Source organism: Gracilinanus agilis, chromosome 1 (assembly GCF_016433145.1).
Source record: "Gracilinanus agilis isolate LMUSP501 chromosome 1, AgileGrace, whole genome shotgun sequence".
NCBI classification, from domain to species: Eukaryota; Metazoa; Chordata; class Mammalia; order Didelphimorphia; family Didelphidae; genus Gracilinanus; species Gracilinanus agilis.
In genome coordinates, this window is record NC_058130.1 from 165,640,861 (window position 1) to 165,667,382 (window position 26,522).

General features: G+C 39.1%; 1 protein-coding gene across 3 annotated transcripts; it reads right to left on the reverse strand.

Moving 5' to 3' along the window:
• Positions 1 to 773: 773 nt before the first annotated feature.
• Positions 774 to 24,645, reverse strand: DCTN3 (dynactin subunit 3). 3 transcript variants are annotated; one of them, XM_044658689.1, is made up of 7 exons: positions 24,538 to 24,645; positions 20,160 to 20,244; positions 6,637 to 6,723; positions 4,735 to 4,818; positions 2,946 to 3,004; positions 1,998 to 2,057; positions 774 to 1,285 (listed from the first exon to the last, which is right to left on the reverse strand). In XM_044658689.1, exons 1-7 carry the CDS (start codon positions 24,631 to 24,633, stop codon positions 1,196 to 1,198), a joined length of 561 nt encoding a protein of 186 aa, XP_044514624.1. In that variant the 5' UTR covers positions 24,634 to 24,645; the 3' UTR covers positions 774 to 1,195. The 3 variants fall into 3 exon arrangements, with proteins under 3 accessions (XP_044514624.1, XP_044514640.1, XP_044514632.1); XM_044658705.1 differs by lacking the exon at positions 4,735 to 4,818; XM_044658697.1 differs by lacking the exon at positions 1,998 to 2,057 and having other exon boundaries at positions 774 to 1,267.
• Between the last annotated feature and the right edge of the window lie 1,877 nt (positions 24,646 to 26,522).

The window sequence follows — 26,522 nt, forward strand, 5'->3', positions numbered from 1 at the left end:
CCCTGATTGCAGCTGGGAAAGCTGGCTTTTATTCAGGCTTTTACTTTTGTCCTTTTATTTCTAATATTTCAAGTGATTATTAATTTTATAAAATATAATACTTGGAGTTATTGGATATTAATTTAATTTTACACTCTCCAGGCTGCCTCAGCACCTTTAACTCATGCTGTTCCCTGTGTCTGAAATACAATACCACCATTTATATATCTTTTGAATTCTTACCCATCCCTTACAGCCCTACTCAAATACTCTTCATCTTTTCCTTATCCTATGGTCAGTAATCCCTTAGACTTCCCATAGATATTTGCTTTGTGCCTCTCAAAAACCCTCATGCAACGGAATACTGATTGTCTGTAGATGTAGCACACAATAGATGCTTAATAAATAATTTTAGTTGATTTTTTTTATTTTTTAAGAATTTAAGTTTATTTAATTTGATTGTTTTTTATTTTATTTTTTAAGAATTTAAGTTTATTTAATTTAGAATATTTTTCCATGGTTACATGAATCATATTCTTTCCCTCACCTCCTCCACCCCACCTCCCGTAGCCAACAAGCAATTCCACTGGGTTTTACATGTGTCATTGATCAAGAACTATTTCCATATTATTAATATTTGCACTAGGGTGATTGCTTAGAGTTGTAGTTGATTGTTGAAGCATTTCAAGAGATAGCTCTGAATTGGTAGACCTGAGCACAAACTCCATCTATCTCTCTTCCAATCCTATTTCCATCCCTGACCCCCTTCCCCCAACATTAGTCATTCACAGTTGTTTTTTTTAATGTGTCATTTCTTTATTATTACAGTAATAAGGACAACAGAGTTCCATTTTCCTCGTGTGGTATTGGTTATGCGAGAGTGGGGAGTTAACAGAAGGATCATGATATAGCCGGGAATAAAAAGGATCCCAGGGCCAAGGCCTACATCTCTACAAGTCACCCTGACTTTTCCCTTTCCCCCCACCTTCAAATTGGGGCTGCCTAGAGAACAGTAGTCCCTCAAACCCCTTCCCCCAAACTCTAATAAATACATGGCCAATCCCCATCCCAAGTACAAGAGGAAGATATCAATCTGGGGGGCACAGGCAGCTCACACCCACCTGGAGTGGTGACTCGGATATCCAATACAGGGAAATGGAGGACCCTGAGGGGTGAACATGTTCTAAGAGGGGGGTCGACCTACAAATGCCTTCCCTCACTCTGTTGCAGGTTTAACTTGTTTTGCTGCCTCCAGATGAGACAGTAGCTCATCCCACTGGACAAATTGCTTGGAGAGGAGAATCGTCTTGGAAGAGGGTCAAGGATGGGAATAACCATGGTGCCCAAGAGGGCTACAGTCAATGGACATTTTACATATCTATTTGCAGGAAAGTTTGTTGTTGTTGTTTTTTAAACCATTACCTTCTGTCTTGGAATTGATACTAAATATCAGTTCCAAGGCAGAAGAGTGGTAAGGGCTAGGTAGTTGGGGTCAAGTGACTTGTGCAGAGTCACACAGAGTATCAGGCAAAATTTGAACCCAGGATCTCCCACCTCCATCTGAGCCACTTCGTTGCTCCTTGCAGGGAAATTCTAAATAAACAGATGGACAGGCAGGGGGCACCTAGGCATATACTTTGTAGCTGTGTGACCCTGGGCAAATCACTTAATCTGTTCTCTGTTCTCTGAACATACCCTCATCTTTTGGGTTTGGCACTTTTATTGACATAATTCCCTAAAACTGGAATGTCCTTCCCAATTTCTGCCTGTTGAAATGCCACCCACCGTTCAAGGTTTAATTCATATGTTCTCAACTCCTCTGAAACTTTCCCTGACCATCCCAAAGTGTAAAGACCTGCAACACTCAAGAAGAGCCAAGAAGGGGCACCGACCTCGACTACTTCCAGGGAGACACAGGATGGGGGCAGAAGGTACAGGGACAGTCTAGTGAAGGGAGAAACAAGGAGACAAGGGACCAGGCTGAGCAGCAGGGGAACCCCACTAAGGTGAAAGGATACCATCTTGTTGTACTCTTCTAGGAGTGCCTTAGTCGCTTCAGTGACTTCCTCACACTGATCCTGAAATGAGAGAATATAACTGGAAGCTATCGAGTGACAGGCGGCTGGAGTTCCCTAACAGAATCTTTGGTGCCTCAAGCTCCCTTGGCTTCCTCCTGCATGCCACTGTGGTGCTGCTGCTCAGCCCAACAGGCTGGGAACAGAATGTGCTTCTCAGTGGGGGAGGTGGGGAGGACATTTTTGGAAGAGGCCAGAAAGCCTATGCTAATGCTTAACCCAAGAGGATGATGAATCACTAATGCAGAACATCAGGTCCTGGCAGGCGGATGAGGGAGATAGGTTGGAGGGGATTCCTTGGAGCCTTTAGTTACTTTAGCCATAACTCTATCAGGGAAGGACAGGTTGAATATGCCCAGGGGCTCCCACTTCAGTCATGCTCTCACTTATGTTCTATCCCCACCTCCCCAAAGAAGAAGCATGATTCAGGGAAATGAAGACAGATACAGGCCTAGATAACCAGTTGAGATATCTGAGGGCAAAGAAATCAAAGCAGGCTCAGTAGTTCTCCTGCTCAGAAGGTCAAAGAGTTAAACAATTCTTTTTACCTTCATTCCTGCTCCCTACCTCCACCCCACCAAGTCACTGGGAGGAAGGGTAGACCGAGTCCTGAGACTAGGGTTCTGGTTTCATTTCTGTTACTGACTCATTGTGACTTTAGGCAAACTACATAACCACTCTAAGCGTGCCTCCTCAATTGTGGAAAATTCTTTAAGCCAATCTTCTCCCTAGATCTCTGGGAAAAAGGGAAAGAGGCCAGACCAAGAGGGACTGAAGGAGAGACACATATTCCTGATTCATCTTTACATAAATATGGAGAAGAGGGGGACTACCTCTTCCCTTCCACCTCCCAGCCATCCCATCACCAAGTTCCAGATACCACACCCCTACCTGCTGCTGGATGTGGATCTGGGACAGAGCCTGCAGTCTGGTAGCATGCTTGGGAACAGCTGAAAATCACACAAGCACAAGCCTGTTATTTGATGGTTTGTTGTTTTTTGTGGTTTTTTTTTTTTCTCAGATCCTCTGGGGAATACTCAATAGTCTATTAGGTCTTCGGCTGGGATTAAAGTATTGAGTCTCTAAACTAAACAAACGATAGTCTCTATCGATTGCCTGGCAACTGTGGATGGAGGAAGGGCTCCGTGGGAGTGTGGGGCAGGGGGGCTAGTGCTGAAGGTTCCAGGGCAAGCAAGCTGCCTGGACACCTTCTATCTTCCTTTCACCCTTGGAGGGGCTGGTTCAAAAAAGGAGGTTAGGTCTGGAATCATGGAATTACGGCTTCCTGGAGTGCAGAAGGAAAGAATAAAGGAGGCGAGCAAAGCTTCAGAGGAGTCCCATGCTGGCTTCCCTACACTTCCCAGAGGCTGGTTATTCCTGGGGCCTGGGTGCAGAGCAAGGGCAAAGAGCTTTATAGAGATGTTGGCACGTCACTATGATCTATCCCTTTCTTCCCTTCCCTGGCGGGGTCCAGTCTGCCCAGGGGACAAACAGCTCACTTCCTGAGCCCAGAGCCGGGCTGCTAATATGCACTAAGTCCCTAAGCAAACCTCCCAGAAATTCATCACTCTAAGCATCGGCAGCAGCTTAAGGCAGCGAGACAAGGACTTCCAGTAGCCAGCATAGAGGAGATGTAGAGAAAACTCCTCCAGAAGGGCAAGATGGATATCTGGATTCAATTAAAGCCTCAGTCTGTCACTTGCACCTGCCCCCTCTACCCAACTCTGCAGAAGCAGAGGCTGCTCTCAGTCAGTATGCAGAAGGAATTCTGTAGTATCTGAGGCCTGAGAGAGGGCAGGGAGGACCCTTCTGATTGACACCTCATCCCTGGAGCCTTGGCCCTACCAAAATCAAGCAGTAAAGACTAGAATGAAAAGCAGGAAGATTCAGCCCCTCTTGAGAGAAACTCAAGCTCTCCATATCTTTTAGATGACAGGTAGCAATACCACTGCAGAGCCAGTTGGCATCTAGTGCTAAGGACAATAGAAGACAGCTTTATATATGTATAAACCACCCCTTCTCCTCCAGTCAGATTCTGCCCTGTTTTCCCCAGACAAGGGAAGTTGAATTATGTAAGTGAAAAGATTTCTCCACAAGGAATGCTAAGACCAACAGTTAGTAAAGGGGGAGATTACAGCATCTATTTTCCTCATTAAGAATGGGGCAGAGACAACAGTGAAGTTGGACAATAGCCTCCAGAGCTAGCTTTCAGGAATTCAAATCTCCTTTTTACAGATGGGGAAAGTGACATCTAAAGAAAGGGATATGGATTAATCTAAGTGACTCAGGGAGAAAAAGGCAGTAAAAGGAACTGTGGCTCCATATGAGCTTCTCATCCTAGAACCTCCGGAGATAGACTCAGAAAAGGGATCAGAAGCACCTCCAGATTCTCAAGGACAGCTCCACACCAGGAGGGAATGTGCTAGGTCTATCCCAGTACTGATAAGGCAGTGGCAGGGACTCTATCGGGACTCAAGTGCGGAGGCTGTAAGTTTTAGAAGCTGAGTCACCGATGCTAGCTGAGTCAGATCTAGGGCCCTTCCCATATCTATGCCACCCCACCACTCCCAACCTTGGCAGAATGCAAATACTAGTCAGTATGACTATTTCTGAAGCTATCCTGAGGACATGATCAGCAGTTGCAGGCAATTTTCCCAGGGGATGAAGTCTTAAGAGTTACCTTTGATGTGAGAGCTGTCCAGGAGCGGAGCCAGAGTCTCTACCTGTTCCAGGAGCGCCACTTGGGAGAGAATAAACTGTTCCTCTGAGAGGAAAGGAAGCAGACAGTGAAGTACAGTCCTCTGCCTGTAACCATAATGTGTGTGTGTGTGTGTGTGTGTGTGTGTGTGTAATAGTTGTTGTCATGCAAAGAAGATTAAGAACAACTACTCTAATTTCTAACTTGCCCCTAGTGTTACACAGATTCTCATGATCCCCAATTTGCCACCCAAGGCCTATTAGCTTTTGTTCATATTGTTTCCTTTTTCCTCTAATTGGAAAATACTCTCTTATCTCTGCCTACCAATCCAAATCTTATCCATCCTGCAAGATCCAACTCAACTACCTTCTCCATCCATCCAATCAATCAACAACTATTTATTAAATACTACTATATGCAAGGCATTGACTAGATGTATCATGGTACTGATCACGGCAGTGGCAGAACTCCAGTAGGACTATCACTGATGTGATAGAAAGCTATATTATTAATGGTAATTAGCATTTATTTGATCCTTTAAGGCTTGCAAAGTGTTTTATGATTATTATCTCATTTGATTCTCACAACAATCCTGAAAGTTAGGTGCTATTGTTATCCCTATATTTTACAGATAAGGAAACTAAGGCAAGCAGAGGTTATGTGACTTGCCCAGGGGTATAGAACTAATAAATGTCAGAAGTTGCATTTGAACTCAGGTCTTCTTGACTCCAGGTCCACCATTCTATGCACCATATCAGGTCTATTTTGGGACATAAAGACACATGCAATCTGTTGAATACTAAAAGGGAATATGTGCTAAGTGCTAAATGTATGGTCAAGAAAGACTTCATGGAAAAAGAAGCCTTGAGCTGTACCCTGAAGAGAATGAGTAGGATTTAAATAGGTGAAGAGGACCAAGAACATTCTAGAATGGCAGGGTGTGACCCCATCACAGAGGATGAAGAACTCTAGGCTAAGTAGACTAATGAACCCCACTAAAGGTTTTTGAGCCACAGTTACCTTCTCCCTTTTCTGATCTCCTTTTATGTATATTTTATCTTCCCAATTATAATTTCTTGAAAGTTAAGGACCATCTTTTCTTTCTATCATATCTCCCATAATCATCAACACAAAGCATCAGCATAAGTATGTGTTCAAAAAAAACCTCGATTCACTTTGATCAAGTTGATAGTCCCCTATACCCCATTCCTTTTCACCTGTCAGATAAATAAGACCCATAGCAATTTCTGCAACAATTCTCTCAAATCACTCTATCTCCAAATCTAATTTCACTCCAACTCTGCCTCTTAAACTTTTTTCCTCACCTAAGTACCCATACCAGGGCTTCAATAGATTTGTCTTCTCTGAATTTGGCCCTGTTAGTCACAATGACTGCCACAGGATCAAGAATTCATAGACTAGATTTGCCCCTGAGAACTTGTAGTCCCTCCTCACCCCAAGGACCCACTGGGAATTCCAACTCACTAAGTAATGGCTGATGATCTAGATCAGTGATGGGCAAACTTTTTAAAGAGGGGGCCAAAGGAAAGGAAATGCTCATCTTTCAGTCTGTTTCTAAGGCAACTCTTTTGAAGTTTCATTGTATTATATCCTACTCATTGTATTCATCAAATTAAGAATAATGTTGCAGCTGGATAGAACATTTCAGGGGGCCACATCTGGCCCACGGGCCATAGTTTGCCCATCACTGGTCTAGATTGTGCTGGGATTCTCAATGCTAGCTCAGAGAAAATGAAAATTCAGCTGAGTTATCCTCTTCAGAAAAGAGGAACAACTCCAATGCTAAAGTGGTCCAGGTCCAGCAATTAGATGGTTATAAGATTCACTGTGATGTCTAGTGGGGAAAGCTCACTACTTGTTTACCTGCTAAGATGAATTGCAATTTGGCAGCATTAGGAACAGAGATTCGATCAATGTATTCAGGATCCAGGTATTTTATCAGGTCTTCAACTAAATTATCAAAAGAAAGAAAGGGAATAGAAAAAAGGTCAACAACTCAGGAAATGTTAAATTAGTTCTTTGTTACTTGGGAAGAGGGGGTAGCAATTTAACTTGTGGAGAGAGGGACATTTGAGCTGGTCACTGCCTTGGTCTAAGATCCCTAAGGTCCTGAACACAGAAACTTTAATATTATTTCTAGTTTCTAGCTTCCAGTTCCCAGTCCCAGATGCAGGGGCTCAGTAAATGACGGAGTCATTGCGATCACTACATATCAGAACTATTGAGATACTCTTGCTTCCCCTGGTTATAATGACCAAAGTGGGTGAGAAATTCCTTTTCATCTTTGTTTCAACTAAAACAAAGATGACGGTTATGGGGTGTTTAATAAATGTTTCTGGAATTATTTATTAATAAGCTCAATTTGAAAACAAAATCCTCCCAAAAAACACACATGGAAGATTTTTAAAAGCATAGCCTTTTAACTCAAGCTTAACTAAAGTCTTAACCACAAATTCACTGGATTTTAAACATTTATACTGATCTCAAAAAGCAAAAAATATAATTTCCATACACATATTAGAACATTAAAGAGGACTGTCATATGAAACTGTTAATCTCTATTTCATACTTGTTTTTAAAGAAAAAGTACATGAATTCTATGTGTTACTTTCAAAATTGACCTGCTTTCTTCTGAACTTCATTCTGTTCTTTTGTGCAGATTTTTAAAAAAACTTACAATAGCCTTTTTTTTAGCATCACTATTACTAACCACCTCCCTTCTTCAACCCAACTAAGTTAAAAAAAAAACCAACTTGTTACAAACAAGAGTAATCAAATAAAAGGAATCCATACAGTGATCATATTTCAAAAAATGCATGTCTCTGCACCTTATGTCTACCACCTCTTGGTTAGAAGGTAGGCAACATGCTTAATCATAGGTCTGGAGACATGGTTTGTACATTTTTTTTAAATCTCTACCTTTTTTTTTGTAAAATTTTATTTAATTGATTTAGAATATTTTTCCATGGTTACATGGTTCCATGATTCAGGTTCTTTCCCTCACCTCCTCCCAGTCCCCTCCCGTAGCCAATGAAGCAGTTCCACTGAAAACCCTTATCTTCTGCCTTACAATAAATATTATGTGTTATGTATTACCTAGCTGCTCCCTGAAAATTTTTAAATAAGAATTCTTATGTTTTTCAAAGTTCTTTTTATTTACAATGTTCCTGTATAAATTGTTCTACTGGTTCTGCCTATTTCATTCTGCATCAATTCATACTAAAACTGTCTCTTTAATATTTCTTATTAATAATAATATCCCATTATATTCATATACCACCATTTGTTTAGCCATTGTCCAACTGTCTAAAAGGCAATACAAGGCACCTCCTTAGAGTATACTTCATTGCTTTTCTAGTCCATCCTGTTTTTACTTTCCCCTTCAAAATCAGGAAGGTTGTTCTCTCTCTAGTATCATCCTCCTTTCTAGTCACCATCCCTCCCTAATATATATCCTGCCTTCTTTCCCTATTGAGTTTGAGGCATTTCTACACCAACTGGGTGTTAAACCCTCTTTTGTCGGTTTGGACATAAGTGAGATTCATCAGATGCCTTCTGCCATGACTTTTCCCTCCACATTAATGTATTCTCTTCTCATAAACATCAATTATGAGAAAGGACAAGTACCACCATCTTCTTCCTTCTTTGTATACTAATGCATTTCTTGTACCTTCTCTTTTAGCCCTCAAAAAAGAAATAATCCATAATTTCTTATTTATTTCCTAAATATCTTTTGAAGACCATAAGGTACTGAAGAGACACTTGTTTCTTATTAGAATGTTTGCCCTTCAGCTGTGTGGCTCAGCAGATTGAGAGCCAAGCCCAGAGATGGGAGGTCCTAGGTTCAAATCTGGCCTCAGACACTTCCCAGCTGTGTGACCCTGGGCAAGTCACTTGACCCCCATTGCCTACCCTTACCACTCTTCTGCCTTGGAGCCAATACACAGTATTGACTCCCAGACAGAAGGTAAGGTTTTAAAAAAATTATTTTTTTTTTTTGCCCTTCATCATTATATAGCTGCTTGAACTTGATCAAATATATTTATTTGCCTTTCTAGTTTTCTCAGGACTCTTGTGTCTGTGTTTCAAAGTTACCATTCAGCTCTGGTCTTTTCATTACCTAAGTCTAAAAGCCCTTTATTCCATTAATAGTGTGTTTTTTCCCTGCAGGATTTTCCTTAGCTTTGCAAGATAAATTAGTTTAGATTTTAAGCCTAGCTCTTGTGCCTTTTGGAATACCGTATTACAAGATCTCCTGCTCTTATAGTATAAGTTGCCATATCTTCTGTGATTCTGACTGTAGTGCCTAGTTATTTGAACTTTTTCTTTTTGGATGCTGTTATCATTAGGGATGAAGGAGAAGTGAATGTTGGCTATGACCTACTCTGGACCAGGCACCTTGATATAATTATAGATATCACACATTGTCTTTTATTTTTTCAATCTTTTTATTTTGTTTTAATGGCTCTTTCTGTCTCATAGTCATTGATTTCTTAGTAGTTTTCAGTAGTCCATTTCTTGGGTAATGTTTAGCACACTCTATTCTAAGCTATTTATTCTTCCAATTTCTTCCTCCAGATCTTTTTACTTCTCCTAGGTATTCATACAGACCTTATGAAAAATCCATTTTTTCTTTTTTTTTAAAGGAAAGTTCCACTTATTCCTATGTATTTAAAAAACATATTCTAGGGGTCAGCTGGGTAGCTCAGTGGAGTGAGAGTCAGGCCTAGAGACAGGAGGTCCTAGGTTCAAATCTGGCCTCAGCCACTTCCCAGCTGTGTGACCCTGGGCAGGTCACTTGACCCCCATTGCCCACCCTTACCACTCTTCCACCTATGAGACAATACACCGAAGTACAAGGGTTTAAAAAAAAACATATTCTATTTCATCAAATAATTATCAATGATATCTAATAAAAATTTTACTATTGGGGGGCAGCTGGGTAGCTCAGTGGATTGAGAGTCAGGCCTAGAGACAGGAGGTCCTAGGTTCAAATCTGGCCTCAGACAGCTATGTGACCCTGGGCAAGTCACTTGACCCCCATTGCCCACCTTACCACTCTTTCACCAAGGAGCCAATGCACAGAAGTTAAGGATATAAAAACATTTTTTTTTAATTTTACTATTTTTTTTAAATTTGAGTTCTAAATTCTCTCCCTTCCAATCTGTCCCCTAACCCCTGAGAAAAGCAACATGATATTGATTACACATATGAAATTTATTTCCATATGAGCCTTGTTGCAAAGAAAACACACACAAACAAGAAAAATAAAGTAAAATAAATATGCTCCAATCTGCCCTGAGTGTTTATCAGTTCTCTATCTGGGAGTGGATAGTAGTTCTCATTATGGGTCCTTTAGAATTATCTTGAATCATTGTCTTGCTCAAAGTAGCTAAATTTTTCATAGTTTATCATCCTTACAATATTGCTAACTGTGTATGATTTTCTCATTTCACTTTGAAATATCCATTTTCTTTTACTTTGAGTTTCTGCTTGTAGTTATTATGGACCACTAAGTAAGTCTAGCTGTAATGGACAGTTGATATGAAGTCCTTTTGAGAGATCTCTAGATTTTCAATAAATTGTGATATTGGTCAGTGCTCTCTCTGATTTACTCATCTTTCCAACTTCAGTTCTTGAACTGCAACTCTCTGACAGGGCCAGGATTTGTTGCACTTTTGGGTGAGATAATTGGCTCTACTTGATTATCCCCTGGGCTTTTATGCTGACCTCCATGCCTTGAAGTTAGGTCTCCTCTATGATTTTTGATGTTTAGAGAGGTGGACCTTCAGGACCCTCTCTGTGTCTCAGGACAATGTGCAAGGGACTTCAGAGCCTCTGGACTTGTTCTGGTCTGAATACTATAGCACCATAATGGGCAGCTACATTGGTCTCTAATCTATATTGGCCTATTATTGGGACTTTCTAACTGTTCTGGGATATTCTCAACTAGTGCGAACTCTGGACATGTAGACTTGCAAGAAGACTTCCCTCTCCTTCATCCTTTTTGAGGCAGTTGGTGATACATTGGACCAAGCATTCAGTCTGGAGTCAGAAAGTCCTGAATTCAAGTCCAGATTCAGACACTTACTAGTTGTGCAACTCTGGACAAATCACTTAATCTCAAGTTTCCTTGACTACAAAATAGGGATAATAATAGCATCTACTTCAGAGGGTTTGTTGTGAGGATAAAATGAGATAATATGTGAGGGGGGGAAAGGGACTTAGCACAATACCTGACATATAATAGATATTATCTAATTGTTTATTCCTGCTTTCCCTTTTCCCATCATCTATGGGTTGCTGACTGGCATTTGTTCTGAGGTGAAAATAGTTGTTTATTGTACTTTCTGATTGGATTCCTTGATCACTACTGGTCTAGTACAAACTTCTGGTTTTGCTGGAATAATGATATGGAAACTGAGCCATTTGCCTTCCTTCCAAGTGGCGATTTTGGCAGGAAATCCCACAAATTCACTTGACTGGTATGGCTTATGGGAGATGTTGGTTCCCTTCTCCTGCCAGGAAAAAACATCCCAAATCCCCATTTTAAAGTTCTTGGATGTCTTCCACTATTCCTTGAAAAATTCTAGTTACCTTTTTAGCTAGGAAGAATTGACAGACTTAATTGGCTAATTGTCACCCTGGCTAGGAGAAAGCAACCACTGAACTGAGAGAGCTACAGATTTGAGTAGCAGCTACACGGGTCTGCTGCACAAACTCAAAAGAGTAATTTACTGGGGCAGCTAAGTGGCTCAGTGGATAGAGTCAGGCCTAGAGACAGAAGGACTTGGGTTAAAAATCTGGCCTCTGATACTTCCTAGGTATGTAACCCTGGGCAAGTCACTAAACTCCAACTGCCTAATCCTTATTGCTCTTCTGTCTCAGAATTGATTTTTAGAATGGATTCGAAGAGAAAGATTTTAAAAATGTAACTTACTTCTCTCAGAAAAAAAGAGGTCATCTCCATACTAGTCTGCAGGTTTCTTTCCTCCCTCAGCTTAGCAAGGTGACTCCAACTTGTGCTCTGGAGCAAGAGTCAAAGGATTGTGGAAAAACAGAAATGGGGAAACTTCTGGCAAAACATATTGACTTAAATAACAGCAGAGGGCCCAGCTTTGATGAATCTATTTCAGCAAAAACCTAAAAATCTCACCAGACTGAATAATGGTCAATAAGTCCAATGAGAAACTACAGTAAGCAATTTTTTCTACCCCAAAACTCATAAAACATCAGCCAGAAGTCTGTAGGCAACAGGAAAGAAGGGAACCACCAGAAAAGCCAGTACTAACACAAGCAGACAAGACTACAAGTAGTCTCTCAATGTGAGCAGAGATGGGTTATATACATGTAATCTGCAAAATTCTGTCTGGAGACTGAGAGTGGAGGGCTCCTCCACAAAGCCCCAGGAGGGCCCCAAGGATCCAGTATTCTGAACCTCAAAGATCCAGAGAGGTTTAACTCCAGGAGGTGGAGGTCAGTGCAGGAACCCAGGTGACCCAGGCCACGCTTAACACTGAGAAAAGGCCATAGTTCAGAGGGGAAATGGGCTATATGAACACCTAGAATACACTTAAAAAGAAATAAAAGCTTTGGTGAAAGAAACAGAATGAGAATAAATAGTTTAGAATAGAAAGTGGTAAACATTATATGAGAAATGAACTCTCAGGAAAAGTATAATAGACTAAATAGAAATCAATTACTTTCAACATAGTAATAAATATTAGAAAAAAATCAAAAGGTTGAAAAAATTAAAGAAAATATAAGATATTTTTTATATTTTTAAAAAAATTGATCTGGAAAATAGATCATGGAGAGATAACTTAAAAATCACTGGAGGCAGTTAGGTGTCTCAGTGGATTGAGTCAGGCATAGAGATCAGACATCCTAGATTCAAATCTGACCTCAGAAACTTCCTAGATGTATGACACTGGGCAAGTCATTTAATCCCAATTGTCTAGCCCTTTCTTCTCTTCTGCCTTGTATCTGATACTTATCCATTCTAAAATAGAAGGTAAGGGTCAAAAAAAATTATTGGATTTCCTAAAGGGAAAAAAAAGATTAAAAATATTTTAAACCCTAGACATTATATTTCAAAAGATGATAAATCAAAACTGTCAATTCTACTAGATTATCTACTAGAATAAGAGGGCAAAGTAAAGATTGAAAGAATCCATTGATGATCTCATGAAAGAAACCTCAAAATGAAAAGTTCCAGGTATGTTATAGCTAAAATTCAAAGCTCCTCTGTAAAAAAAATAATAATGCAAGTATCCAGAAAAATTTTTAAATTGTTCAAGTATCAAAAAACTACAGCCAGAATAATCAAAGCTCTGATAACTTTTATTATAAACCAAGAGATCTTGGAATACAATATTCCAAAAGGGTTAGGTTATAAATAAGAATAATGTACTCTGTAGAGAAAAATCCTACAACGGGAAAAATAATGAAATAAAGGACTTTTCAAAATTGTTAATGAAAAGACAAGGAGAGCTAAGTAGAAACTTTGAAATGCAAACTCAAGGCTCAAGAGAAATCAAGAAAAATAAATATATTTGGTCAAGTTCAAGGAATTGTATGATGCTGCAGAGTTAACATTCTTATGGGGGGGGGGAACGTGTCCCTTTGAAAATTTAATAATTTAATGTCCTCAAAGGCCAATGAGCAGATGAAAACTGTTCAAAAAAACAAACATCCCAGAAGAGGAGTATTTCTGTTCTCAAGTTTTAAGAGAAGAAAGAAAAGAAGATAAAAGGAATGTAATAGTATAGAAAGAATAAAGGGGATAGAACTTTCTATATTCTCATCACTGCAGAGCAATATACAACATGGAAGAAAAGATAGGGGGGTGGAGTAGGTATCAGAGGAGCTCTCACTTTTATCTGAACTGGATGAAGGAAGGTTGAATACACCCACAAATTTGCATATACACAAGGAGTTTGTTATAAAAATAAATGCATCAAACTCAAATGGTCAAAGAATATGAACACATCGTTTTCAAAAGAAGTGCAAACTATTAAACATATAAAAGAATGCTCTAATCACTAATAAGAAAATGCAAATAAAAATAAACCTGATTATTTTACTTCATATTCAGTAAACTGGAAAAAATGACAATGATGACAACAGTCAATATTATAAGAGTTATATAAAGCTGGACACATGATTTTGATGGTGTTGATGGTGAAGCTATAAATTAGTAAAATCATTTTGGAAGGCAATTTTTAATTATGTAAATGAAGTAACTAAAATGTCCATAGTTTCTGATCCAGAATCACTAGTAAGCATATGTCCCAAAAAGGCCATTGATAAAGAGAATCTTCATATACTTGCTGGAAAGGAATTTCTCTCCCCATTATGTTACTTTGTTTGACACGTCATCAATCAGTGACCTGGAGGTCATTTACCACTGAGATGTGCAAGTATAGACAAACCCTCAAAAAAAGGAAGTTGAAACCAAAGAGACTGGAAACTGATGCCACAGGCACTACTGCCCTGCCCAGGCAGTGCCAGGCAAATTAAGGAACTATGGTTGGTTCCTGAGATATGACGTGGGAGAGCTAGTGGGTGGAGAAAAGTGCTTATAAGGTGAGACCAGGAGACTGTTCCCTCTCTTCTGACTGGAGTTTGGAAGCTGAAGGAAACCATGTTGGTGGTGAGCTTCAATCCATCATGGCTGCAAATAGAGTAGCAAGCTAAGCAACTCTCTACGTCTTTCCTACATTTCCCTCTCTTTACTATCACTACTTTGATGTATTAAAGCTATTTTAAAGCTACTAACAGCCTCATAATTTAATTTTAATTATTACATGCTTCAAAACACTTATAGCAATTTTTAACATATCAAAGAACTGGAAATAAAGTAAATGCTTGATTGATTGGAGAATGGTTAAACAAACTGTGGTATATGAACTAAAAATATTACTTTGCTATAAGAAACAACAAATATGACAAACACTTGAAAAGCATGGAAAGACTTATATGAAATGATTCAGAGTAAAGTAAACAGAGTTAAGAATACAATAAAAGCAATGACTAAAATTAAGTAAATGAAAAGAAAAACCACCACAAAACAATCAAAAACAACATTTAACAAGCATTGTCCCAAAAAAGAGATGAGAAAATACTTCCTTCTAATTACTTTGCAGAGGTAGGAGGCCTACTGATGTGGAACATTGCATATATTTTCAGCTGTTTTCAATGTATTAATTAATTTTGCTAACTATCTTTTCCATTCTCTTTCTTAAAATTTTTTTTCCATTTGTTATATGGGTTAGCTCTGTGACAATGGAGAACAGGAGGGATACTAGGACAAATGTAGATAATGTAAAAACAAAAGATATCAATAAATTTATTTTTTAAAAAGGAGACTAGTCAATTCCTGAAGACACAAAAATATAATATGTTTTTCCATAGACGGTAAAGTCTTCCAAACATTGTACATCCATGATTGATCTGCTTTAGTTCTCAGTTATACCATAATGAACTGAGGGGTGTAGAAAACCAAAATAAATTCATTATGAAGCCTAATTCAGCTTCTGATGAGTCTAGAGCAGTGATTCCCAAAGTGGACACCACCGCCCCCTGGTGGGTGCTGCAGTGATCCAGGAAAACGGTGATGGCCACAGGTGCATTTATCTTTCCTATTAATTGCTATTAAAATTTTAAAAAAATTAATTTCCAGGGGCGCTAAGTAATATTTTTTCTGGAAAGGGGGCAATAGGTCAAAAAAGTTTGGGAACCACTATCAAAGTTATATCTGGCTACTTTCTGTTCTCCAAGAAACTGCCTGGGACCCATTCTACAATTCTCATCACAACCAGATCCTATGTAATGAGATGTTTGGGCAGGAAGATGCTATTTTTTTTTTCCTTTTTTTTTTTTTTTTTAAATTTTAAACCCTTAACTTCTGTGTATTGACCCATAGGTGAAAGATTAGTAAGGGTAGGCAATGGGGGTCAAGTGACTTGCCCAGGGTCACACAGCTGGGAAGTGTCTGAGGCCGGATTTGAACCTAGGACCTCCTGTCTCTAGGCCTGGCTCTCAATCCACTGAGCTACCCAGCTGCCCCCAGGAAGATGCTATTTTAACCACAGTTGTTCCTAGTCCTACCTAAACTAGATCCCTACTTACTCTTTGTCCCAGCCCCATAGGTTCTACCTCTCCTCTGGAAGTGGTCTGGATGCTCACTGCCTTCCACTATCACACCTGAGCTTTAGAGGCAAAAAAATCCGCAATCTAAATTTTGAGCTGGAGAGAAATTCCACTTTCCCCTAATTCAACCTAAGCAAAGTTAGCAAAGTTAGAGTTTTTCAAAAGGAACTTACTAAGAAACTAATGGCAGCTATAACCATCAAACCCATCTGGTATTGGCTTTAAAAAAAAAAAAAAAAAACAACCCAGAGAAATCAATGGAACAGACAAGGGAGAATCAAAAACAAGGGAACTCAATAACTCAGTGTTTGATAAAGTGGAAAACATAAACTACCTAGGAAAAACCTCATTATTTGATAAAAACTGCTGGGAAAACTGGAAATCGATGTGGCAGATTTTAGGCTTAGATAAATACCTCATACCATATTAAAAAATGCATTCTAAATGGACACATGATTATAATGCTAAGGATAATATTATTTTAAAAAACAGAATATTTACTAAATAAGAGATAGAGGGAATTACAATAGATAAAATGTAACTTTGACTAAAACTGAAAAGTTTCTGCCCAGACAAAATTAATGTAACTAGGATAAAAAAGCAGTCAAATAGGAAAAAAAATTTTGTATAAAATTTCTTTGATAAGGGTTTAGTATCCAAGACATAAACAATTTATAAATAAACACATATATTATGTATATATGATCAGTAACCATTCTCCAATAAAAAAGTGACCAAAGAATATGAACAAACTTCTCAAAAGAAGAACTGAAAAATAATCAAAACCAGATGAAAGGATGCTCCAAATCACAAACAAGATAAATGAAGATCTAAATAATCCTGAAGTTTTATCTCCCACTTTAAATTGGCAAAGATTACCAAAAATGGCAATAATTGATGATGGAGGGGTTAAAGTATACTGCATATGCATATATTTGCATAGAATGATAGGAACACTAATATGCTGATATTGGAGTTGTGACATGGTGCGATCATTTTGGAAAGTAATTTGGAATTTTGCAAATAAAGTGACTAAAAAAATATATATCCTTTGAATCAGACACTCCATAACTAGGCTTATGCAAGAAGCTGTAAGAAAATACCCATAATCATCAAAATATTTATATCAACACTTTTGTAATTAGCTAAGATTTGGGGGGGGGGGGGAGAAGTTGCCTGTTTCTTGTGGAATGACTAAACAAATGGTGGTACATGAATATAATAGAATACTAATGTGCCAAGAAAACATACAAAATGAAGAGAATGAGAATCCCTCATCCCAACTCTTTTTATTTTTTCTAATAACCCTGACTTTCTGCCTTAGAATCAATACTATGTATTGGTTCCGCCCAGGGTCACACAGCTAGGAAGTATCTGAGGTCAGATTTAAAGCCAGGACCTTCCATCTCTAGGCCTTCCATCCACTGAGCTACCCAGCTGCCCCCTCATCTCTTTAAATAAGGCCCCCAAATATCATACTCAATCAGTAGAAACCTAGTAATTATATTTTATTTTAAAAAATAACTATGCAGTAAATCTAGCTACTTCCTCTTTTGACTGTAATTCACTATCAAACATATAAGGCATGTCAGGATGATGAGTGGTAGGGGCCTTGGAAATGGCCACATAGAGCACGTCTGGAGGAGTGAGGGTGTCTATAGGCCTCTCATGACTACGAAGTAATGACCTAGTATATCAGCTTGAAGACCATCTTAACCAAGATTCAATAAAAAGCAAACATCTCTTCAAAAAGATAGCACTCCATCATTGTTAGAAAATATATCTTCTGCCCATTGATCCTAATTGGCCCTCCAGCCCATTGTTCCTAAATGTATCTCCCATCCATTCATCCAAAATGAATCTCCTCATCCATTGTTCCTAAATGGACCTCCCTCTCATTGAAACTTAGGATAGGTGGTTGAATATTGGGGTGGGATCTTGAATGATATAATGTTTGGCTATAAAACAAGGAGAAAAACTGTCATTTAATTGTCTGAGATTATGAGGAACATCTAACGATGAAGCTTTATTTACTGAGAGACAACGATCTTTCTCAATAAACCAGTTATTGGCTTGGAGCTTTGCCTCTTTTATTTCAGATTGGCTGAAAAATATTCGCTACAACAATAACAATGTAAATGGAAAGAACCACATACACACAAAATCAAAAATGAATTAACAAAATTATAACGATAAAGCATAACTCAAAAAAGAGACATAAAGGAACTCCCCAATCCACTGGTTCATGGAGATAGAAGGTTCACAGGTGCTATGTATTGAGAGGGGAGAAGGGGATAAGCATTAATAGACAATTCTTGCTTTACATAATTGTGCAAATTTGACTTTATGTAAATAATCCTGAAATAAATTCAAATTAAAAAAAAAACAACTATGTTAACTATGTACTATACTGTGCCCTCTCTCTGCTCCTGCCCCTCATCCCCATGCTCCATGTTCTCCCACCCCCCTCAATTAAAAAAATTAAAAACCCTCCAAGTGAAAATATAACAGATGCCCCCAACACTGGATCAGGGGCTTAGCTTGAGACCTCTAAGTGCTGAGATGAGGGACCTTTGTCCCATTTTGTCTACCTGCCCAGCCCTGGCATGTCTGTCTTTGCTTGTATGTCTATCCCTAGTCCTTTTGTGTCACTCACATGCTTGTGCTATCCTAGTTCTTTCTCTCATTTCTAACCAGGCTGCATTATGGCTATCCCTGACTCCCATACATTCCTCCTCCTTCTCTTGCTTCTTTGTGCCTGGTCCCAGCATGTCCTTGAACCATGGATCAGCCTCCTCTCTCCAGAATCAAACTGCCCCCTTACTTCCTTTCTCCCTCCCTTCCCCATGTCCACAGGCAAATTCACATTATGTAAAAATTGCTTTAAGCTGAGGTCTACACCCTACATGATCAGTGAAATAAGCAGAACCAGGAGAATATTATACAAAGAGACTGTAACATTGTGGGAAGATCAAATGTACACAGAGACCAATACACTGTGGTAAAATAGAATGTAATTGATTTCTGTACTAGCAGCAATGCAATGACCCAGGACAACTCTGAGGGACTTATGAGAAAGAATGCTATCCGCATCTAGAGAAAGAACTGTGGGAGTAGAAATCCGGAAGGATTTTGGTTTTAAAGGACTGCTCTTTTACAAAAATGAATAATATAAAAATAGGTTCAAATGATAATATATATGTATTATCCAGGAGAATTGTGTGTCAACTCCGGGAGGGGGAGAGATGAGGGGAGGGAGGAAACATGAATCATGTAACCATGGAAAAAATTTTTAAATAAAAAAAATTAAATTAAATTTAAGTCTATACAGTCTTAAAAAAAAAGTTAAGGTTTACAGAATGAATCACTTACATGAAGTGAGAACTGTCTGTATATAGTACTGGCAAAGTGCCTGGCAACCTGCTAAATGCACCATAAATATTATCTCAGTTGATCTTCACGACAATCCTAAGAGGTAAGTGCTATTATTATCCCTATTTTATAGATAAGGAGACTGATACTGGCACTGAACCACCTAGCTGCCTCTAATATTGCTTATGTTTTTGGACTTTTTCAATGTATTGATCAGTTATGATGTTTTTTCACTTTTTTTCCTTTTTTTTGTCTTAAAAATACTTTTTTGATATGAGATAGCTCTCTGTGGGGGAGAAAGACATTGAGGATAACTATTATGATGCAAACAAAAACAAAGAGCATCAATAATATTTTCTTTAATAATTTAAAAAATAGAAAACAAAATAATCCACCAAAATGGATGAGTGTATAAAATACATATTTTTAATCCAAATTTAATTAATCTGGCCACAGATTGGCTCAAATGGCACAGTTTAAAGCCAATTTCTTTCTCTTCAACTCTACCTGAAGAATCCTAACTCAACATCCTCTTCCATAATGAAGTATTTCCTCTTTCATTTACAGCTTTCTCCCTTTTTCCCTCCCTCTTTTCCACTATTCGACCAAGTTTTAGTCATTCACAATTCATCTGGATTATCTCTTACCAGTAGAGGACTAACCAATTAATAATGAGTTACCTTCAGCTGGACTAAGAAACCACTGCATATTCATAGCTACACATCATATCAGGACAGCATCCAAATAGGCCAAGCCCACCCAAAAGTGATGTCCCACTCCAGTCTTGTAAAGAAGCAGGAATCACTCTTCCACATCTCCAGAAACTCTAGCATCTGAGAAGTACCAGTGGTAGAACTTACTCTTTTTATACAGGACTTTAACCCTCTCTCTTTTGCTGGAAATGTTCCCCAAAGCCACCTGCACCTTAACCAAGCCATCAGCTACCTAGGGAAGAAGAAGAAGAAGAAGAAGAAGAAGAAGAGAGAGAGAGAGAGAGAGAGAGAGAAACACCAATAAAGGCAGGTTATAACCAAAGCAGTTGACTGATGGAGCCAAGACTTGGCAAATATAAAAGTCCTTAAACTTTACTTGCTTACAATATACCTACCTGTCCCTCCCCCGACCATACCCCAAAATCCTTTACACATCTTCATTCTCCAATCATGTACACAGATTATCCTATAAAGATATGTAAAGAGATCTCTCCATGTCTGTGTGCTCATTTTAAACCTTTTAGTTTCCTGTATTTTATGTTGTCTTGTAACTGTTCTCTAATTGCTTCTCTTATGTTGAGCTAGTCTCTCCAAGCAGAATCTTTCTCTCCCTTACAGTGTAAATAATAAGCCCAGTGCTAGGCTCAGAGTTGATGCTCAGAAAATAAAGATTGCCTGGAACACATATAACCCAGTGGAATTGTTCATCAGCTCTGGGAAGGTGGGGGATGGAAAAAAACATGTAACCATGGAAAAATACTCTAAATTAATTAATTAATTGAAAGGGAAAAAAGAGTACTAGAGAACCCTAGGGATGGATCGAAATATAACATCTCTTGACTTTGGGGGTGGGGTAAAGTAATTATCATAACAAATGAATGAAAAATATTTTTGAAAAAAAAATACAAATTGTCCAGAAGAAAAGTCTGTAGGCAGTGGTAGGAAATAGAATGTAGGAATGGAAATTGATTTCTTTGGAAATTTTTACTGAAATCAAACTGAAGTCACAGTAAGTTTGTAAAAACTGTTTATCAATTCATATTCTTCTGCTTGAAATTTAATTAAATGATTGTAGGAGAGAAGAGATAAAAGTTGAAGCTGAAAGTTATGAAAACAGAATAGTTGTAGACAATTCTATTTCCTACCCACTAGCTCAGAACAAACAGGAAGCCTGCTGGTGAAATCTGATTCATGAAAAGTATGTAGAATCATATATGACTTGGGTAGCATTATACCCTAAGTCTATCCCCTGCAGTTTTCACCATCAAATTCAGGGAAAACAATGGCACCTGCTCAAGGGATAACACCTACATCAAAAAGTTTCAGCTTGGGAAGGGAAGGTGAATCTCACACATAGAAGATACAGTTCCATCTAATTAAAATGTTGATCCCAGGGGACAGCTAGGTGGCTCAGTAAATAGAGAGCCAAGACAGGAGTCCTGGGTTCAAATATAGTCTCAGATACTTCCTGTGTGCCCTGGGCAAGTAACTTAACCCCCCACTGCCTAGTCCTCACTGCTCTTCTGCCTTAAAACCAATACATAGTATTGGTTCTAAGATGGGAAGGAAAGATTTTAAAAAAGTTGATCCCCCTTTCCACCTTATTCCTGTCCCAAAATTTTGATTCTATTCATTTTTTTCAAAATCCAGTTTAAAATACCCCATCCAAAGAAATATCTCATCTCCTCTGGAAAGAGCACTCATAGTCAATACAATTTGTTTGACAATCATATTCTGCCTTCTGACTGTTTTTCTGTTGTAGTTTTGAATTTTTATTGAACATTTTCCTGGATCACCATAAAATAACATTTCTTTAATACCAATATCCTTCCCAGTTATGGTTAATGGAAAGAGCACTAAATGAGTCAGAGGATCTGCATATGAATCCAAGCTACTTACTATCTGTGTGAGTTTACACAAATCAGTTTACCTCTTTGGGCCTCTGTTTTCTAATATTTAAAATGTAACTTTGACCATATATTTTATGAAAGCCACATTGTACATTGGGAAAAGGTGATCTGGTCATACATGGAAAATGAGATACCAGAAACTCAAAAACTATGCTGAAATCCCAAGATATTAAAGAACCAAAGGAGGGACTCTAGCACATTAAGTGGTTCTTTCAAGGTGGATTTACAAAAAGATTTGAATTAAGAACAAGATAAACAGGTGTGCAAGGGTAAAGACCTATACCTGTGAAATCTCTGATCATAGTGATGAGAGATCACAAATACACCTAAGATCTAATATGTCTGTGCCATCCAACTATAAACTCCACCAGAGCTAGGAAAGTGTCTAATTCATCTTTGAACTCCCAGTGCCAAGCACAGTATCTGGTATATGGTGAGTGTTTAATGAATACTTGTTGATTTAAACCAAAAATCAAATATTTATCTAGAATTCTCCTGTCCTCTCATTCCCAATTTCTCATCTGATCTGTACAATTTGAGCTACTCCCCTAAAACAGATGAGATTTCCTTTGGTCAAAGGCCTCCTATGGGTTTTTGTTCAGTTTTTAAATTAGGGTTTTTCTCAGAGGAGAAGTGGAAGGAACAATTAGGAGATTGGGCTGAAAATGGCAAACTGTTTCCCAAAATAATCCTAGGGGATTATTTTATCCATTATCATCTTGCCATAGGTAGCCCTGTTCCTAATTCAACCTAAATTGAATGGGAATAAAATCTCATTGTTTTGATTTCCTAGGGAGAAAGATTACAGAATCAATGTCTATCATTCACTCTGATGTTTCACTCCTATTTATAGAGCACTCTTGTTTGTATATAAAGAAAATCCTTCCTGTTACAGTTCCAGATGATTTCACATGGCAAGAACTCAAGAGGCTATAAAGAATATAACAGGCAGGCTATGGAAAATACTGCTCTGCTGTTCTGTCCAAATCTGTCATCTAATTCAGACTCTTGCCTCAAGGAGATAACAGGGAGGATACAAAGCATAGGGAAAACTGAGGACTCAAAGGTAAAAAATAGTTTATAATGGAATTGGTTAATTAAATACAGGGCCAAGACTGTGCAAGAAAGAAAATGAGACCAGAAAAGAATTGATGGCCTGAGAAAACATTATGAGTGAGCATTGCAGCAAGGCAACCACTTCCTTGGAAGAACTGATGAAATATGTTGGGATGAGCTGTCAGGGATTCACATAGTAAAGGAAGAAAATCTTAAGACTCACTCTATTCAGGGGGGAGTGGGGTTCAGCTGGATGGCTCAGTGGATTTAAAGCCAGGCTTAAGAGACAGAAAGTCCTGGCTTCAAATCTGGCCTCAGACATTTCTTAGCTATGTGACCTGGGCAAGTCACTTAACCCTCATTGCCTAGCCCTTACCACTCTTCTGCCTTGAAACCAATATAGAGACCAATATAGAGTATGGATTCTAAGATGGAAGGGAAGGGTTTAAAAAAAAAAAAGACTCACATTATTGAGCAAAAGGAAATGGCAAGGAGGTATCATGTGATTCTGTGTCAGGATATTGGAGAAGAATCACATGATGACAATCATTTAGTGTGTACCTTTCAAGGAGAAGGTCATACACAGGTTGGTCATTCAGAAAAGGGAATCTTTAGGGAAGGATCAGAGGGAAGTAGTAGCTAGACAGATCAATCAGAAGGAATCGCTGGGGATGAAATTATGGGGGCTGTTACTAGGGGTTTACAAAGTGGAGAATCAGTGAGGAATTGTGGGGGAGCTTCAGTGGGAAGAATGGTCACAGGATCACACAATGAGGGACTGTCATTGTATGTTATTAAGTGAGGGAGAGGTGCATTGTATGGAGGTTACACTGTAGAGAATCAGTAAGAAGTAAATTTCAGAGTACCTAGGAGGTAGATCAGAAATTGGAAGATCAGTGCATAGTTGGGGTGTTATACTGTGGAAAATCATTAAGTTGGAGGTATGGGGAGGGGTGTCACAGAGAGGGAAGTCATTTGAGGTCACAATGAGGAATCAGGGGATATAATTGGAGAAAATTCATTGAAGACCACACAGTAAGAAATCAGTGAAGAATCATGGGGAATGTGAGGTATAGGGAGTTGCAATAAGAAGTCAAAGGCAGGGTATGACTAGAGATTGGCAGTCTGCAGAAATCATACAGTGTAATGTGAGGAATCACTAGGGTTGTTAGTGTAGCTGGAGTCATTGAGGGAGCAGTGAAGATATAGTATAGTAACAGAAAAGTGAAATGAGGGGCAGTCACTAGTGGTACCAACGGGGTCAGTGAGAAATCAAAGGGGTTGTCACACAAGTCCCAATCAAGGAGGAATCACAGGGAAGGGAGTGGTCAATTATCAAGTATAGAGCAAGTCATTGGGGAGGGGGTTAGGCATCAGGCAGTCACTTGGGAGGGAGTCACGATGGGGAGGGTGGTCACCAGGCAGTTATTGAGAGAGAGTATCAAAGTGGAGAAGGGGTGGGGTCGGTAGAGTCATTCCCCTGAGAGGAGGGCTCGAGACAGTCATGCAAAAGAGAATTGTGGGCATTTGGCCTGAGCGTCGAGTCTCAGCCTGCTCACCTTCCGAGAGCCGCGCGTCTCGCCTGTCCCATACACCCAGCGTTCCAGCTCTTCTAGCCTAGCCTGTAACCGCTGCACGTCTGTCAAAGCCGCCATCGCTTCGGCCAAAACCAGGAAAAGCTCCGGAGGCGGGACATCCGGCTGATTGGGAGAGGAAACCCAATCCAAGTGCACAGAAGCCTACCTGCGTAGGAAGTGACGGAACGAAATTTCCCCGCTGCAACTTTAGTCCCGCCCCTTCCGTACCGGAAATGGCATAGGAGAAACTCGGTGGACCAGCCAAACTCTCTAGTAACCTAGGCAACCAATTTTGGCCCAGGTCTAGGGGGTCCACACCCGCTCACTTTCAGCCTCTTCCTTTCTTTAAAAATGAGTACCTCTGTGGTTTCCATTCAAGGTCTGCCCCACCTAAAGCCTTGGCTTGCTTTTTCCTACCTAAGAACCCCGCAAGACAGCCCCTACAAATCTGAGAAGTCTCCACATTGGGTTGATTCTCCCAAGTTTTCCAGCTCCTCCAAGGCTCAGTCCCTTCCACACCCCCTACCCACCTCAACTCGGCCCCGCCCCTCCTCTCAGCCCTTCCCTCTCCTGTTTATCCACACCCCTTCGTTCGGTGTCTTCCACAAACTCTGCCCCGAAGTGCTCTAACCTAAGTCTCCAAAAATCTTTGGGGAGCCACCTTCTGTATCCATCATTTCTCCCATCCTTGCCCTTTCTTTGCCCAGGGAGTTTACCTGTGAACTTCTCCATGAAAATATAAGGTTCTTGAGAATAGGGACACATTTAATAAAATAATCCAAGTGCAGTGTGCTTGCCCTGACCCAATCTACCACCCCAACTACGTGGATCAAAGCCAACTCTACCAAAATTGCGAAGTGCAGACTCCTCCCCTTTGCCCCCAGAGTTTCTGGAATTGTATGTGAATCGGACAGCCTCCAGTATTATAAATGAGTCACTGTAGACACCTTCAAGGGAACCTTGTCAATGTAGACATAGTGTAGACAGTGTGAGCAACAGACACCCAGAAACTACATCACAGGATACTGCTTTTTTCATTCATTCATTTATTCCTAAAGAATTGGTAATAGGGCCTCAGAAACTTCTTACTTTGTGACCTTAGGCAAGTCAATTGCCTAGCCCTAGGCCATACTCCTCTTCTTTGGAACTGATATTTTTATCATTTCGAAGACAGAAGGTTAATGTTAAGAAAAGAAAATGAATTGATAGATGAGATTGTGGAGTTAACGACTGTAATCTTGGAAAACAGAAATGCTAAAAAACTTGGATGTGGTCCAAAAACATTAATTTTTTTGTATCAATTTAAAAAAATTTTTTAATTTAAAAATATTTTTCCATGGCTACTTGATTGATATTGTCTCCCTCCCCTCTCCAGGACTTGACAAGAAATTCTACTGGGTTATACATATATTATCACTTGACACTTATTTCCATATTATTCATTTCTGTAATAGAGTAATCTCTTAAAACCAAAACTCCAAATCATAACTCATACAAACAAGTGATAAATCATAAGTTTTTCTTCTGCATTTCTACTCCTACAGTTCTTTCTCTCTAAGTGCATAGCATTCTTTCTCATAAATTCCTCAGTATTATCCTGGATCATTACATTGCTACTAGTAGCAAAGTCAATTACATTTGATGGTCCCTCAATGTTTCACCTACTGTGTCTTTTCAATTCATACAGAAATCAAGCAGTTCATCATTCCTTATAATACAATAGTATTCCATCACCATCATATACTACAATTTGTTCAACCATACTCCAATAGAGGGACACCCCCTCATTTTCCAATTTTTTGCCATCACAAAGAGCATGGCTATGAATTTTTAACCATTTTTTATTATCTCTTTGGGATGTGAACCTAGTATCGGTATTGCTGGATCAAAGGGCAAGCATTCTTTGAACATAATTCCAAATTACCCTCCAGAATGGCTCACAACTCCACCAGCATTGCAAATTAGTG

Excerpts from the sequence above, each read along its gene's own strand:
- DCTN3 (XM_044658689.1), bottom strand. The coding sequence starts at position 24,633 with ATGGCGGCTTTGACAGACGTGCAGCGGTTACAGGCTAGGCTAGAAGAG. Across the intron at positions 20,245-24,537 it reads AGACGCGCGGCTCTCGGAAG|GTAGCTGATGGCTTGGTTAA; the intron begins GTGAGCAGGCTG and ends CTTCTTCCCTAG. Across the intron at positions 4,819-6,636 it reads ATTGCAATTCATCTTAGCAG|AGGAACAGTTTATTCTCTCC; the intron begins GTAAACAAGTAG and ends CTTTCCTCTCAG.